Source organism: Dasypus novemcinctus, chromosome 9 (genome assembly GCF_030445035.2).
Source record: "Dasypus novemcinctus isolate mDasNov1 chromosome 9, mDasNov1.1.hap2, whole genome shotgun sequence".
NCBI lineage: Eukaryota > Metazoa > Chordata > Mammalia > Cingulata > Dasypodidae > Dasypus > Dasypus novemcinctus.
The window spans coordinates 97665320-97682293 of record NC_080681.1 but is presented as its reverse complement, the minus strand read 5'-3'; the positions used below and the strand labels follow the sequence as shown (position 1 = coordinate 97682293).

Genomic DNA, 16974 nt, shown 5'->3' with positions numbered 1-16974 from the left:
CTGGAGGACAGACCCAGGGAGGAGGCTCATGCAGGCCTTGGAAGTGAGCTCAGGGTCAAGTGGGCAGAAATCCAGGGTCCTGGATCCTTGGTGCAAAGCCTTGTGGGCAAGTCCCCGTGGTCCCACTGACTCCTTGTCCTGGGAGGAGAGGCCAGCCAAGGCAGGGAGGGGGCTGGTGCTTCCAAAACACGGGACCCAGGAAAGGGTCCCTCTTGCCTGGGCTTAAGGGTCATACCAGGTGATCCAAAGATGCAAGGTGTTCGAATCCATCAGGTTGTGCACCCCTCAGAGTATTTTTCCTCTCCACCCCCATTACATAGAGTTGTAGAAATTATGTAAAGCAGTCATTTTTCTTGAAATGTGCAATTCCCCCAAGAACACCACAGAAATCCTCTTATCACCTGGGTGAGAGATGCAGCCACGTGGGGGGGCGGGCGGGTTAGTTATTGTCAGGAGTCTATTGGAACACTCTGGAACATGGGATGTCACAGCCATCTGTGGAAGCTGCAGCACCAGCACAGAGGGCATCTCTGGGTGACCAGGATTTCTCATGGTCAATGCCAAGTACAGGTGAGGACAGAGGGGTGGGGCAGGGGCTGGGGGTGATCACACAGTGTCTCCCCGGTGCCCCTACAGTTCTGGGAGTGGAGGTCAAGTCAGGGAAGCACGATTTTGTCCCTGTTACTGTCATCCCAGAGGCAATATCCTGGGGAAGCGCTCTGTGTGTGTTGTGGGTGGCAGGACAGAAATCAATGATAAATAAATGCTTCAAAAATAGGAACTCAGAGATCCAAGATGGCGGAGTAGGGAATGGCAGGAAGCAGTCCTCAGAAACAGTAGGAAGCACTGTATCCATTAAACACAGAGACGTAAATCCTCAGTCAGTTCACATGCTGGTGGAGCCTAGCCCTCAGCAGAGTTTCAGCCAACACCTACTCTCCAGTTCATCAGACTCACCCAGGACAACTAAGAAAATGATGATGATGGACAACCCCCATCCCAAAAAACAGAGTATCTACAACTGCAAGCAAGACAGTTCCACCCATCTACCCCATGGGATCTAAGCCCCCTCTCAATCCAAAGCAGAGAGGGCATCACCATCCCCAAATCCTCAAGACTGAGGAACAAACATAACTGGGGGATGCAACCATGGACCAAAGTAGACTTACTATTATTCTAGTAATGGAAGAACTTGTAACACTGATAAAAAAGACAGTGGTCACCAGAGCTTCTGAGGGAAGGGAGAGGGAAGAATAGGTGTAATGTGGGGCATTTTGGGGACATTGGAATTGTCCCTTCTGCTGTCTGTGTGGGTGGAGGTCTGCCCCTACCACCCTTTCTACCTTAAGAATAGGTCCTCTCTGAGGGAAGAGGCCACATGTGAGTCACTCTGTACCCACAGGGACTGGTCACCAACATGGAAAATAGGGACAGTGGATAAGTGACAGCTGCCAAGGCCTGGCCTGAGGCCATGAGCATCCTATAAAAATGTCTAAGTTTCTCTACCTCCTGCCTCTCTTTTGAAGCTTCTAGCTGCCCCTGAAGTCCCTGGTTTCTTTCCTGCCTCCTGTCTCTCTCTTTTTTCCCCTAGCACCTTAGATTGATGCCTCGGCTGAATGACTTGTGCATCTCATTCCCTCTCACTACCACCTCCAAAGAACCTGCTTCTTGGGTCTCCCCCTTTGAGCTATGCCTTGGAGAAGGCAGGCAAATACTACGCTGCTGCTACTCCACCTATGCCCAGTACCATCGCTTAGTTCATGCCCTCTGCCCACACCCAAAGTCTGGGTCTCCTGTTTGACTGAGGTCAGGGAAGAGTGGGCCGTAAGTTACTCAAAGTACGATGATGCAGAAGATTGTAAGGATGATCTTGAAGGGAGTGATTATGGTTTTGACATCAATCGTGAGGCTAGCGATAAAGGTAAGTGTAATGGCAGTTATGATGGTGAAGACCACATTGCGACGCTGCTGATGACAACGGTGACGGCGATGATGAGGGTGGAATTGATAATGTTGATGGTGCAGTGATGCTGGTGTTGATAAGATTGTTGATGATGACGCTGATGTCGCAAAAGTGATGGTGATGGCGGTAGGGGTGGTGATGGTGTCTGTGACTGGGAGTGGAGGTGAAGCCAATGTTGATGGTGACGACGATGGTGGTGATGGTGTGCCAGTGTTGATGGTGACGACGATGGTGGTGATGGTGTGCCGGTGTTGACGGTGACGATGATGGTTCTACGATGATGATGACCACCCTGCAGAGTGTGGGAGACACTGGCCTGGCCCTTCACCTACTCTTCTCCTCCGGCTCTGTCTACATCCCTTCTCCATCCCTTCCATGCTCCTTAAACCCTCTGAGGCTCTTCCAGCCTGGAAGGACACAGTGGCCCCACAGGCACTAGGGGAGGGGTCCCAGCAGCAATGGTGGTAGCAGCTTTATCTCCGGACATTTCCAGGGCAGCAGCCAGCCCCTGTTCTGGCAGCCCTGGGCACACACTGCAGTAATTACATTATTTGTGGCTTCAATTTTGAATCCATTTTCTGGTCATTTTACAGTAACTCAGTGGTTCACAGTCGTCGCAGGAGTCCACAGTCTGAATGCAGTTTCCCCTCTTTCCATGGCAATTGTAGTTATAGCAAAAATTATCCCAATCAATTTGTGTCTTAAAAGGAATTGAGCAGCTCAGAGAATAAGTGAAGGCAGAGGAGCCTGGGGAGAGCTGGGTCGATTCCAGACCCGCTCCTGTCAGGCTTGGAAGAAAACACAGACGCTCTCTGGGTTGCTGGCTCAGGCGCTGCCTGGCAGTCAGTCATCTTTTAATTTTCCACAAAACATTTAAAAATAAAGACAATAAGTGAAAGTCCCTTTTAATAGGGAAAGGCCTCCTGGGCCTGGTGTAGAAGGAAGGGCTAATTCAACCCAGGCTGGCAGGGCAGGCAGTGCCAGCCTCCGCGCCTCTGCAAGCCCTCACCCCACGTGGCCCGACAGAGCTGGAACCAGCTGGGGATGAAGGGAGCAGTGATGGGAACCTCTGTTTAGGGAAAATGAACTATCCCTGGATTAATCAGAATTAGGCCCAAGTCTGCCCCCTCTGCCCCTCCGGACGTGCCCTAAATTTGCCCCTGAGGAATGCAGTTTACAACAGAAGATTAAAAAGAAAAAGAGCACGAAAACATGGGGCTCCTGGAGGGATGGAGAAATTCCCAGTGGGGAGTCTGATCCCCCAGCAGGAATGCCTCCTGGATCCAATACCAGTAACACAAGCACAGCAGGGGTCTGCTTCACACACACATCAGAGAGTATATTGAGGGCGAGTGATCGCAGAGAGGAGCCACTTAATTTTTTTTCTTTAATTGGGATATAACCAATAGAGTAAAGTGCATTAATCTAATATATATCCATTTTATGGAGTTTTAGATAAAGCTGCACTCATTTAATCACTACCTGGATCAAGACTAGAAGGTTCTCATCACCTAAGAAGTTTCTCTCTTGCCCTTCTCCAGTCAATATCCACTGCACACTTCCCTCCCCAGAAGGAACCACTGTTCTTTCACTCAACATTACATCTTGGAAACTCATCCAGTCTGTTGTGTGTAGCAGGAGTTTGTTCTTTTTCTTGTTGATTAGAATTTCTCTGTGTGACTATATCCCTATCTATCCATTCTCCTGCTAATGGACTCTTTACTTATTTCCAACTTTTGGCTATGATCAAGAAAGGAGCTGGGAACATTCTTGTTGGCATGTGCTTAGCTTTGGTAGATATTGACCAGTTTTCCCAAAAGGTTGAATCAGTTTTCATTCCCAGTAGCAATGTGTGAAAAAAAACAAAACCTCAACCCCTACCTCATACCATACACAGAACATCAATTTGAGACATATCACAGACCTAACTATCAAAAATAAAATAATAGAGCTTCTAGAAGAAAACAGGAGACTATCTACATGACCTCAGATCAGGCAGATGTCTCAAACCCAATACAAAAGACGTTAGCCATAAAGGAAAAATTTGATAAATTGGACTTCTTTAAATTTAGAACTTTGTACCTCAAAAGATGCTACTAAGAGAGAAAAAGGCAAACCTATTTGCAATAGATACAGGCACTGCACATACCCAACAAAGGCCTCTTCTCCAGAATACATAGAAGACTCCTAATAAACAAGAAAATGCCATGCAATTCAATTTTTAAAAGTGGTTGAAAGACTCAAAAAAGCACTCCAGGAAAGAGAGTATTCAAATGACCTATTAGCATATGAAAAGGGGCACCATATCCCTAGTCCATAGGGGGCTACAAAATAAAACCCACCACATAGACCACTTAGAGGACCAAAATTTAAAAAGAAAACTAACTTTCCCAAGTGTTGGTGAAGATGAGAGCAACCACAATTCTCATATATCACTGGGGGAGTGCAAACTGGTGCAAGAACTTTGGAAAATTGTTTGGCTGAACATATGCACATCCTGGGACCACATTCCCCCACCTGGGATGTGTCCATATGTGTACCAAAAGACATCTACAAGAATATTCATCCCAACACTACGTGTAAAATTCCAAACTCAAATGTTGAACAATAGCAAAATGGATTTTATAAATTGTGGCATATTCATATAATGGAAGTCTGTACAACTAAGGACAACAATGGACTACTGCTGCATTCAACAACATAGATGAATATCACCAATACACTGCAGAGTCAAAGAAGCATGACCCAGAAGAGGACACACTGGATGACGGTATTTATGTAAAGTTATCTAACAAGCAAAACCAGTGCATGAGGATTGCAGGCAGAACAAGTGTTACTTTGGTGGGTAATGCCTGGGAGGGGGTGCAGGGGTGGCTTCTGGAGTGCTTGTCATGTTCTATATCTTGATCAGGGCAATAGCTATACAGCTGAGCTCACTTTGCAAAAAAACTCATCGAGCTCCGCACCTATGATCTGTGCACCTTTCTGTATGTCTGCTCTTAGGGGTTGAATTATGCACCCCTCTCCCCAAAAAAGATCTGCCGAAGCCCTAACCCCCAGGACCCCAAAATGTGACCTTATTTTGGAAATAGGGTCATTACAGATGGAATTTGTTATGTTAAGAGGAGGCCATGCTGGAGTGGGGTAGGCCCTAATCCAATAGGACAGGTGTCCTAAGAGGAGACGAGACCATGTGACGGAGGAAGTGGGCATCGAAGCGCTGCAGCTGGGGCCAGGAATGCCAAGGACTGCTGGCCAAGCCACGGAAGCTCGGAAGAGCCGAGGAAGGACGCCGCCCTCTAGGTGCCAGAGGGAGCACGGCCCTGCTGACACCTGGATTTTGGACTTCCAGCCTCCAGAACTGTGAAACAGCTCATTTCTGTTGTTTTAAGCCACTCAAGAGTGTGGTACTTTGTTACGGTAGTTCAAGGAGATTAATGTGTGTGTGTGTGTGTAAGGTTAGAAAAAATTTCCCATTTTTTGGAGCTAGCTTGGGTGGGTTCCTGTTCCTTATAACCAAACATTCCTTGACCAAGCCAAGGCTCCAATGTCCCTTTTCTGTACTTTCTCCTGCAACTCCCAGTCTGGCACCTGTTGCTCCAACCACACTAGATTTAAGTTCCATGGTAGCAGTGACTGGCCATATCTACCTTGTCCATCTCGGGATCCCCAACACCTCACATAGTCCCTGGTTATTCAACGAGAACTTTTCGAGAGCATAAATTGGTCTGTCCCAAATAATTTGTGCCTTCCACTCCACTTTCTGCCTTACCCCATGCCTTGTTCTTTCCTACAATCCTTCAAAGCTCAGTTTGAATGTCTCCTCCTCCAGGAAGCCCTCCTGCTTGGACCATACCACTCATGTGGCTCTTTGAATTCTTCCAGGTGTTTTAGCTTCTGGCACCATGGCTTAGCTTCCTACGCTGCTGGGTTTGAATTCCTAAAGGGCAGGGCTTTGTCTTCTTCAGGAAAGATCTCAGTAAGTGGGTTTGGCACACTGGGGATCCATTCATTCTTTCCTTTTTTTATCCAACCAAACTTCCAATAGTTATTTTGTGCCTCCTGGCTGTCAGTCTCATGCTAGTTTCTATTGCAGAGCAGTGAGAAAGCAGAGGGGCTTGTAGTCTAAAGGAAGAGATGGATAATAATCACATAATCACATCCAGAATCATACTCCCAGGATTTGGGGTTGTGATGGAAAAGTCCAGAGTGTTATGAGATGGAAACAAGAGATCTGACCTCATCTGGGAACTAGGGAGGGCTTCCCTGAGGACAGGCAGTTTGAGAACAGAAGGACAAGTTAGCTAGATGAAGGACAGGGCAGGGGGGATGGGGAAAGTGAACTCCCAGCAGTAGGATCAGCATGTGCAAAGGCCCTGAGGCAGTGGGAAGCACGGCACTGACTGAAGGACGGCAGGTATGGCCAGAACCCAGACACTAAAGGGGCGAATGGCACAGGTTAGGGCTAGACTGGACAGGTCCTGGGGGAAAGAGATATGGACTGTCATGCAAGATTTTTAAGCAAGCAAGTCATGTGATCTGGCATGCGGTGGGGAGGAGCTGTGGCTTTGGTCACTCGAAAGCCCAGGGCAGGCCTCCCAGGAGCTTCTGCCTCAGCCCAGCTCTTCTCTAACCTGGCAGTTCCACAAAACCTGGGACTGTAAGTTCCTCACCAGGAGGATGTACCTCAGGAGGTACCTCGGGAGAGGCTCTGAAGCCCTGTCCTGGGAAAACTGGCCGAGGTAGGTCCCTGCACCGAACCGCAGGTGCACTACTAGTGAGTCGTGGTATTATGTTAATGGACAGAAGACCCAGCCTGGCCCTTTGGGGTGGCTGTGCCCGCGTGGACCTCTGTGTTCTGACTCCAGGTGCTTGCTCTGTGTCGGGACCTTGTTATTGAGCAGTTTGGGTGGAGTTCAGTCATTTTCTAGCTGGACGAGGCTGGGCAGAGGGTGTCATCCTGGACTCAGAGCAAGGAGGTGGATATGTCACTGCCCAGGGTAAGCCACGGGAGACTCTGGAAGACAGCAGGGAGGACCCAGAGTGGCAGGAGGGCACGCCCACCCAGGGAGGGGTGATGGGGAAGGAGCATGCCTGAAGGCTAGAGCAGCAGGTGGAGCCCCTGTCCGCATGCAGGTAGGTGCTGGGCCTCACACCTGACAGCTGGGGACTGGCGATCTGCGGTTCATAAGGTAGGGGGAGCCGGGGGGGGGGGGCAGCCCTGGGAAAGTGGGGCCAGGACCTGACGGCGAGCACGTGGAGGGCAGGGCAGCTCTTCCTACCTCCCAGGCATTGTCCTAAGCATGTCACAGATACTCATTAATTCCATCCTTGCCACGACTCTCAGAGGTGTGCCTGTTCTGTAGATGAGGAAACTGAGGCTCAGGGTAATTCGCCCAAGGTCACACACCTATAGCAGGGCTGCTAGGGATGGAGCTAGCAGCAGCTTCTTGGCACCCGGGAACCCAGGAGGTCGAGGACCCCGGCCTGGGAAAAAGGTGACCTAGACTAGAACTGGGAACCCCTCAGAAAGACCATGGGCCCCTTGTGGATAGGTCTCAGGCTCCCCAAAATGTGTGGACGATGCTGTCCCCTGAGCGCAGCTGTCGGGAGTGCCGGCTGCGCCGCTCAGGCTCCCACGGCCCTTCCTCACGCCGTTCACTCATGACTTTGCTCAGCCTCGTTGACTTGCTCTGTGCCACCTTCCAGGTGCCAGGGGCACGCCAGTCCACGAGAGAGGCTTCCTCTCAGAGGTACTGGGGGGGGGCATTAAACACACACGAATATTGAATTACAAATTCTGATGAGAGCCTTGAAGGAGAAAGCAAGGGGCCATGACAGCATTTTACAGGAAGGATGACTAGTCTTTCCTGGAAATGAGATGTCTTAGGACCAGAGGTCCACAGAACCCTGGATGTACGTATGAGCTTGATTTAAAAAATAGTAACATAAAAGCACACTTTATTCAAATGTACTATAAAACACATTGGAGCTATCTCCAATATGGTTTATAGTAAGTTTGAGTGTTTTGTTTTGTTTTGTTCTGTAGTGAGACCCTTGGAGGAAAGTTCTCTAGTCATTGCTATGCAGTTACTCAAGTTTATTATAAATACGTCACTATAGGAAGTCAATATAGGAAGGAAACAGCCCAGTATTATTTTTGTTTCATTGTATTTTTTGAAATTCAGGTGTGCACATATTGGGCAAAATCATTTACTTGGATTCACTACTACTTATTTTCATGAATTAAGATTTTCTTGTTATTATGCAGCCAAAACAAAATATAGAAGTGTTTTGCACATTGAGGCCAAAGTTAGACTTCAAGAATCACCCATTGTCTCTTGGGTCATTGTTTTCATTGTCTCTTTATTGTAAGTAACTGTGTCATATCTGAACTTGCACATTATCTGCTTTATATGGATTTTATATATTGATATTCTGGGAGGAGTTCAGTTAAAGAAGAATAGAGTTTGAAGATGTCCATCTTGGAGGTGTGGGAGACCTGGGCAGGCCCTCTCGCTCCTGCCTCCCAGCGCAGGCTCAGGTCCCCAGCCCCCAGCCTCCACTTCCCACCTCCCATGGCCCTTCTTCCCTCGTGGCCTCTGCCAGGAGCCTGGGGATTTTTGAAGGACAACCCAGCACTCCCGGGGGTGCCATGGCCTGAGTAGAACAAGGGCTGGGGCAGCTCGCCAAGCCAGGTGGAAAGGACACCAAGCCCCAGGCCCACCCTGCGCTCCAGCCGCGTTGCCAGGGTCATGACAGCTAACGCTGCCCACTCACCCTTCTTGGTGGCCTCGAAGCTGTCGTGGAAGTGAATCCTCTGGATGTCATAGGTCAAGGTTGTGTTGGGTAGCAGAGTCCTGTTTCTGTTGATGATGTTGGCAGAAAATCGAAAGGCATGCTCCTCGGCGTTCATGGCCTGGGCGTTGGGACCGTCCGCATACTCAAAGATTCCTCCTGCAAGAGACGGCCGAGTTGTGTGGGGGCGCGGAGGGGCTGGAGGAAGACGCCTGGCTCGCAAGGCTTTATGGGCAAGAATTTCCCCCCAAATGTTCAGTAACACCCTAGATCACTCCCATCCACAGATATTGTGCAGATACATAGGAAATATGAAAATCCTCGTAGTTCATTTCACTCAACTAGCAAATTCCTGATAATGGAGCCTGCCAAGAAGGTCCTCCCGAACAAAATTACCAACTTATTAATCGAGCTGTGAAAATTCTCAGTAGAGTGCGGGCAAATAGAATCTAGCAGATTGTGACAAGCATAACATACCTTGACCACACAATGTTTTATTCCAGGAATGTAAGGGTGGTTCAATAAAAAGAAATCTATGAAAATCATTCCATCACATCAATAGTTCAAAGGAGAAAAAAAACATACGATCAACTCACAAAATGCAGAAAGACATTTGATAAAATCCAATATCTAATGCTGTTGCGAATGCTTAACAAAATAATGACAGAAAAGATACTTCCCTGAAGCATCTAATATGACACTAGTGGTCAAACACTAGAGGCTTTCCCATTAGAGAAAAGAAGGGGAGTGGGGTAAAGAGGCACACTCACATCATTAACCAATGAAATTAGACAGAAAAAGAATTGAGAGACACAACTAATGGAGAGACAAAATTCTTATTTTCAAATCATATAAATGTTTCCCTATAATACTTCAAGAAAATCCTTTAAACATGAAAACTAGGGAGAACTAGTGGGAGCAAGTCAAGTTAAATGACCAGTGAACATGAATTCGTATTTCCTTATATCATGTATATAATGTTTTTTTAATATCAGCCACAACCAGCAAGAAAACTTAAAGGCAAAAAGAATTCCTTTACAAGATCAACAAAATAATATTAAATAACTAACAATGAACCAAACAAGAGGTGTGCATTTCCAGCATTAAAAAATGGAGAAATGCCTTTCCTAAGAGACATCGCAGTAAATTAAAATGAAGAGGCAGGAAGGTTCAAGGGTAGGGTGTCAATTTTTTTCAAATCAGTTTTTCAGTTTAATGCAATGCCAATCAGAATCATGTAGGGATTTTTCTTTTATTTGACAAAATGAATCTAAAGTGCTTCTGGAAGTCTAAACAAGAGATAACAGTCAAGATGTGTTTTCAGAAGAATGATTAGAGGTGATTAGTACTGTCAGATTTTGAGATATATCATAAAGACAAAATAATTAAAACAGTGTTATAATGGCATATGAAAACAAAGACAAGTCAATGGAATAAAATAAAAAGCCCCCAGAAATAGACTCAAGAAGAGATAAGTATTTAATACATGAAAAGGGTGGCTATTTCCAATCAGCAGGTAAAGGATGAATTATTCATTAATTGTGCTGAGTCAATTATTCAAATTTGGGGGAGAAATTTAAGTTAGATTCCCATCTTAATCTGTATATCAAAATAAACTCTAGATGGATGAGAGATTCAATAACACAGAAGTAAAAGGAGGAAGAAAAACACTATTGAAGTGCCAAAAGAGAAAATATAGGTGAATAGTATGCAGCATTGGGGCTGTGGAGGCTTTTCTAAGCATGTCGACAAAGGTAGAAACCATAAGAGAAAGACTGATAACCTCACAGAAACAAAATAAAACTTCTGTACATCAGAACTACCATAAACAAAATTAAACGGCAAACAAGCAGCTTAGGAAAAAAATATTTGTGGCATATACAGCAGTATAAACGTTGACATTCTTATTTTCTAAAATGTACTTAAAACTCAACAAGAACAAAGACAAATGCTCCAATATAAAAAGTTGCAAAGCACAAGTGTGGATGTTTCTTACAAGAAACAAATAATACAAATGAGCTAGTAACATGAAGAAATGTCCAACCTTACTAGTAATCAAATAAATGCAACTTAAATCCACAATGAAAGACTTACTTTTTTTTTTTTTTTTGCCTACCCAGTTGGCAAATACATAAAATAAATTCTAACTCTCAGCTTTGGAGAGGGTGTTTGGAAACAGACATTCACCTAACTCTTGGTGGAAGTAGAAATTGGTTACCTAGCCTCTCATGATGGCAATAAAAAATTATCAAAAGCCTTAAAAATGTTCAAGTCTTTGATTCCATACTTCAGATTCCTAGAAATTGATTCCCAGAGCAACAATGAGTACACATCATACGGGGCAACTGTGTTATTTATGAAAGGGTGGGGGTGGGTGACTGGAGAGAATTTAAAGGTCCAAGTGCAGGAAAATGGTAAATAAATGGCAGTATATGTATGAAATAGAAAGCCAGGCAGTCACTAAAGACTACGCGTAGGAGGAAATTTAATGATGGGGGAAATATTCATGATACCTTTTTAAGGGACAAACAATGGTTATAAAGCAGGAGGTGCAGTTTGGCCCCACCTTAGAAGAGGACGAAGAGGTGGGGGAGTTTAGATGCACTGATGTAAGAACAGATTTCAAAATAATAAAAGTGAATAGTTGTGGGTGGTAGATTATGAGTTATTTTTATGTTGTTCTTTGTGCTTCTCTATATTTCCCAATTTTTAAAAAAGAGATCTTTATTCTTTCTTTAAAAGATAATTTATTGAGGTATTATTTGGATGCTATGAGATTCACCTGTTTTAAGTGTACCCTGATTTTTAGTAAATCTACTGAGTTTAGTGACCATCACCACAATCCAGTTTTTGAACATGTCCAGCACCCAGTCAGATCCCTCAGGCCTTTTATGGTCAGTCGCCCTGTCCACCCCCAGCCCAGTCAACCACTAATTTACTTTGTGACTCTAAGGATTTGCCTTTTCAGAACATGCCATCAAAAGGGAATCGTGCAATCTATGAACTTCTGCATTTGGTTTCTTGTAGTTTGCATAATCTTTTGCGGTTTATCCATGTCATAACATGTATCAGTAGTTCATTTCCTTTTATTGCTGAGCGGTATTACTTTGTACTTTATTTATGCCTTAGCCAATTGAGGAGTATTGGGATTGCCAATCTTTTTGAAATTAAAAAAAAAAGGTGGCTGTTTTAAAAAGTGAACAAATAAACCTGCCCCTCCCCAGCCACGACAGCAGCTTATGATTGGACAACCTAAGTGTATCTTCATGTAAGCCTGAGTCCATGTGCGTGATCCTGCTGAGTCACAGGGAAACATGATGGGAAGAACGCAAAACTCAAGAGCGATTTTCTCTGATTATGGGTGGCATTAATTTCTTCTTTTTGTTTTTCTATATTTTCGAAAAGTTCTGCAGTGAACATGTGTTAGGTTTCTAATCAGAAAAGCCATCATCTGATTGTGTGTATGTGTTTAAAGGAAAATAAATGATCAAAATACCATATGACCCAGTAATTCCACTTCTAGGATTATAAATTTAGGGGGAAAATGGAGCTATATGAACACATTTATGTTTAAGGATATTTGTTTCATAATAGTGAAGAAAATAGAAACAACCTAATATCCCAAAGTAGATTATGCAATATAGTAGAACAACCTGCAGGCTTTACCATCAAGATATGGGGTGACATGGGAGGGTGTCTGGGGTTTGCTTGAAAATAACACAGGAGGGGTGGGTGGGAGGGAGTGCGGAGGGAGCAGGAGGGGCCCTGGGTTGATTTTTCTGGGCGGGGTGATGGGGCGCCATAATACTATTGACTTGGGGGGGGCGGTCATTATACACTCTATGAGTCTTTCCGTGCATGACAGACATTCTCCAAAATAAACTATTCTTTAAAATCATGATATAATTAAGATGAAAATGAGAAATCATCAGAAAAGATACACTAATAATATAATGTACAGATGCTTATTATTATTCCCTTAAAAATTCAAGAAAATCAGGTGAAAACCTAGGAGAAACTAAACCAAGAGCTCATTGAGGGGCCAGCATACAAACAGAAAAACATACAACCTGCCCACGTATCAGTAATGCGCAGTTAGGAATTACAATGGAAAAAGGGAGAGATCCTATTCACAAAAGCAACAACAAAAAAATAAAATACTTTACAATAAATGTGCAATTCCTCTATCAAGAAAACTACAAAACTTTACTAGGGGACATAAAAGAAGACTTGAATAAATGGAGAGGCATAACTTTCTCCTGAAAGGGAAGGCTCAATATTGTAAAGATGTCAGCTCTCCTCAAATTAATTTATAAATTTAATGCAATTCCAATTAAAATCAAAAAGGACATACCAGAAGGACACAGACCGAAATGTTAACAGAGATTCACTCTGCAAAGTAAAAAGATAATGGATTGCTTTTGCTTAGTGCTTTTCTATTTTCCAAGCTGGTAATAAGAAAATGTTTTTTAAAAATGCTCTTAAAGAATACGCAGTGATGTAGAACACGCTCGCTCTCCCCTCCTCCAGCAGACCACAGAACAGTATAATAGGATGATACTTGGTTATCAGACAAAAAAGTACATATTTGTGTTTACAAAAAAAAGACTGGAAGGATTACCCAGTGAGTATCCCTGGGTGGAGGGGTTTATGGATGATTTTTATCTTGCTCTTTTTGTTTTCCTGCTTTTGACGATTTCTTTACGATAAATATGTATAATTTTAAAACGTTAAAACTTAAAAATACATATATTCTGCACAGAGAACTTGGGGAGAAGTCTGGTGGTAGTTATTGACCCAAAAACTGCTCTTGCCCATCCCAAATGAGTCAAAGTTTGCAGAACAAAAAGCCATTTCCAGAGGCTTCCCGTCTTTTCTCTGGCCTCTCAGGCGTGGCAGGTGGGGCAGAGGCGGCTGGTGCTGTGTCTGAGCCAGGCTCTGACCATGCAGTGCAGTCCCCAAACACCCACCGCTCTGCCAGGGGCCAGCCTGTTGCTGGGCTCCAGGTTATGGAGGGACCCTGCTCTCAAGGAGCGCTCCCCTGGAAGTCCCCACAGGGGCCGGGTTCCCAACTCAGGCTTCTGTGCCAGCCGTGCGTCAGTCCAAACAGCCCTACCAACAGGGGGGATGTCACTCCATCTCTCTGGGACTCAGTTTCTCCATCTGCAAAATGGGATACATCCTACAAAGGGCTGATTGTTGGCAGGAAGAAATGAAACAATGTTGCTGAAGTCATTACACATGGCGATGACTTGCGTGGTAGTTATTAAAGGAAGAGGAACACGAGCCTACTTAGGAAATCAAAATGGCTTTGGAGCTTCCACATTATAGGGCAGAGGTCAGCAAACATTTTCTATCATGTCCTGGAGCCTTAGTATTTTAGACTTTTCGGGCCAGGCCATCTCTGTTGCCGACTCCTCAACACTGCCCATGTGGCACGAGAGCAGCCGTAGCCAATACTTCAGTGAATGGGCACAGCTGTGGTCCAATAAAACTTTATTTACAAAACAGGGGCTACAGTTTGCTGACCCCTGATCTAGGGGAAAGGAAGCCTTTATCTCAGAGGCGGGTGATTCTTGCCTTAAGAAAAGCGCTTGAGGGTCTGGAGAGGAGAAGACAAGACTATAAACTGAACTAAATGGCTGAACAAAAGAAACAGAGATGGATGTTTAATTTTTGAGTGGGGAGATGGGAAGAGAGGGGGTCCAGGGCCTATAAAAAAGGGGAAGAGATATGAAGTGAACCCCCAAAGGGACAAAGAGGAGAAGAATAGAACCCAGGTCCAAGCTGGGCAAGGCCGGACTGGGTCGTATTCTCCCTCCTTAAGCTTATTTTCCACTTAGGAAAATCTGCTGCACAAAACTGACACCAGGTTGGAGGGAGTGAAGGAAGATGGACAGTGTCCAGCACGGGCTATAGTGGGTCAGAAAGAGGACAAAAGGTGCAAAAGGTGGGATGCAGGGAGGAGACCAAAGTGCAGCAGAAGGAAGTAGGAGCAAAAGTGACCAGGAGCTATGGAAGCCCAGGAACGTACTCAGAGGCACCGGGGAGAGGCTGTCCCTGCCCATAGGATGGGAGCTGTCTACCTGACCATGGAAGGGCAAGGTGACCCCAAAGGTTTGGATGTCTTGGGACACTGAGGCAGATATTTGGGTACCACATAGAAGGTTCTGGATGCAGGCAGAGCTGGGCTTGAATCCTGGTCCCATCACGTATCTGTATCTTTGAGCAAATTACTTGACCTCCCTTCGCCCTAGTTTTCTGAATGGTAAATGGACATAATAAAAGAACGTGCCTCACAGAGCTGATGTGATTAAACAAGGCTGGGTTTCTCAACCTGGGCACTACTGACATTTGGAGCCAAAGAATTCTTTGTTGTAGGGGGCTGTCTGGAGCATTGCGGGATGCTTACCAGATCCCTGGCCTCTACGCACCAGGTGCCAGCAGCACCCCTCCCCAGCTGTGACCACCGAAACTGTCTCCAGACATTGCCAAATGACCCCTGGGGGGCAATACTGCCCCCAGTTTGGAGCCACTGAAATAAGGTGGCACATGCAGAAATCTGCCCCATGCCTGGCACATTGAAAGCTCTCGATTATTCCCAGCTATTTACTGTTAGTGTTTTCAGAGCCCTTTCATACCTGCTGTTTATTTTTATTCTCACCAGTAGACTGAGAGATGGTGGGGAGGTGTGAGCTGCTTCTAACTGAGAGACGGTGGTCAATCAGCATCAAGGATAACCCGATGTCAAAGCAGGAAGCTGGAGGGTTTCAAGGACCAGGGCCCCTGTATCAGTCCTGTGGTTCCTGCCTCCAGACTGATTTTATGTCAGAGAGAGCTAAACTTTTATCTAATTTAAGCCACTCTTCTTCAGGGAATTTGTTACTTGCATTCAAACATATAATGTGCCCACCATAATGCCAGCCACCCTCTGCACAGCTCTGCCCAGAGAAGGTAGCCATTTCCTAGTGGTTCTGCCCCTGCTTCTGACTCATGAAACCCAGAATACTTCCGATCCTCCTTTGCAGATCAGAGTTAACCCTTCTCAGTCTCCAGTGGGCTGCTCAGTCTTGGCTGGCCAAGACCATTTCATGAACTGCCAGCTCCAGAATCAGGGGTAACCACATGCTAGACTCGGCTCCAAAAGCTTAGCCCTTGGGCTTTGGGAAAAGGTCTTAGGATTTCTGAGGCCCCTGCAGCCCTGGGCTCTGGCTTCTATGCCCAACCATTTGCAACTATCAAAGAATGATAGAGACCCCGGAGTACAGGCTTGTTGGGCTTCCATCTTCCTATGTCCTAGAAGCCACCCTTTGTGTGACAGACATGGTAGAGGTGGTGGCAGAGCTCATAATGGGAAAACTTGACTTCCTTGCTTTTTACAGCTTAATGTAAGAAGGCAGAGATTCCAAAATGAGGAGGCCATGGAACACATGCCTCATCTGGAAGCAGTCAGCCTGCATCTCTTGGGTCATGGGGCCATTTTGTTGGAAGGAAATTCTCAGAATATCTATTAGACTATTAGGGCATGTTGTTCTGCCTCCCTTAGCAGGGGCAGGAGAAAGGTGTTTCCATCTCTTTAATTCATTGTAGTTGGAAGTTAAAAGGCCTGATACTCTCTCCTGAGTTCTAATCAATAGAACGGACAAGAAAATCATCAGCCAAATGGATGTCCAAGCATCACCCTTACAACACAGGACTCTAGTCCCAGCTGCACTCGAGAGAGCAAGGTGGTGCCTGGGGCTGAATGGGGTCCCTCCCTGCCCAAAATCTAGTCCTTTAGAGGCATTTGCTTCCCAGGTCTGTGGGAAGAGCTTCATCAAGTCACCAAGAAGCCTCTTACCTGACAGGATCCCCTTCCCAGCCTTGCAGGGGAGGGCCTGAGCAGGTAAGCATCTATGATGGAGGTGGGCGGTATGAGCACCATGTTACCTGGTCCCAGCAGGTCCAGGAGCAAGATGCTGGGCCACCCATGCTCAGAGCCCTTGACGCCATGTCTGCACTTATGGAAATGTGGCCCTATGCCCCTCTCCATTGGGAAGGCACGATGTAGAGAGAGCCCAATCCTCTCTGCTTTGGGGGAGGAGTATGATCTCTTCTACCTTAAAGAAACACGGAAAGGGGAGACTCAGCCACACCACCGTGTGATCTGCCAAAGTAAACCTGGGACAGCAGAGGGCACAGTGGGCACTGTTGGTGCCCCACCCAGAGGCCCC

The 16974-nt window shown here is 45.8% G+C and overlaps 1 protein-coding gene across 4 annotated transcripts in view; it reads right to left on the bottom strand.

Annotated features, from left to right (window-relative positions):
* GRIK3 (glutamate ionotropic receptor kainate type subunit 3) overlaps positions 1 to 16974 on the bottom strand; it is a 251307-nt gene that overhangs the window by 82476 nt on the left and 151857 nt on the right. For all 4 annotated transcript variants that reach the window (XM_071217537.1, XM_058303866.2, XM_058303865.1 and 1 more), the window contains one exon: positions 8744 to 8920. In XM_071217537.1, the coding sequence (XP_071073638.1) occupies positions 8744 to 8879 (136 nt within the window). In that variant the 5' untranslated portion in view covers positions 8880 to 8920. The remainder of the gene's footprint in view (positions 1 to 8743; positions 8921 to 16974) is intronic.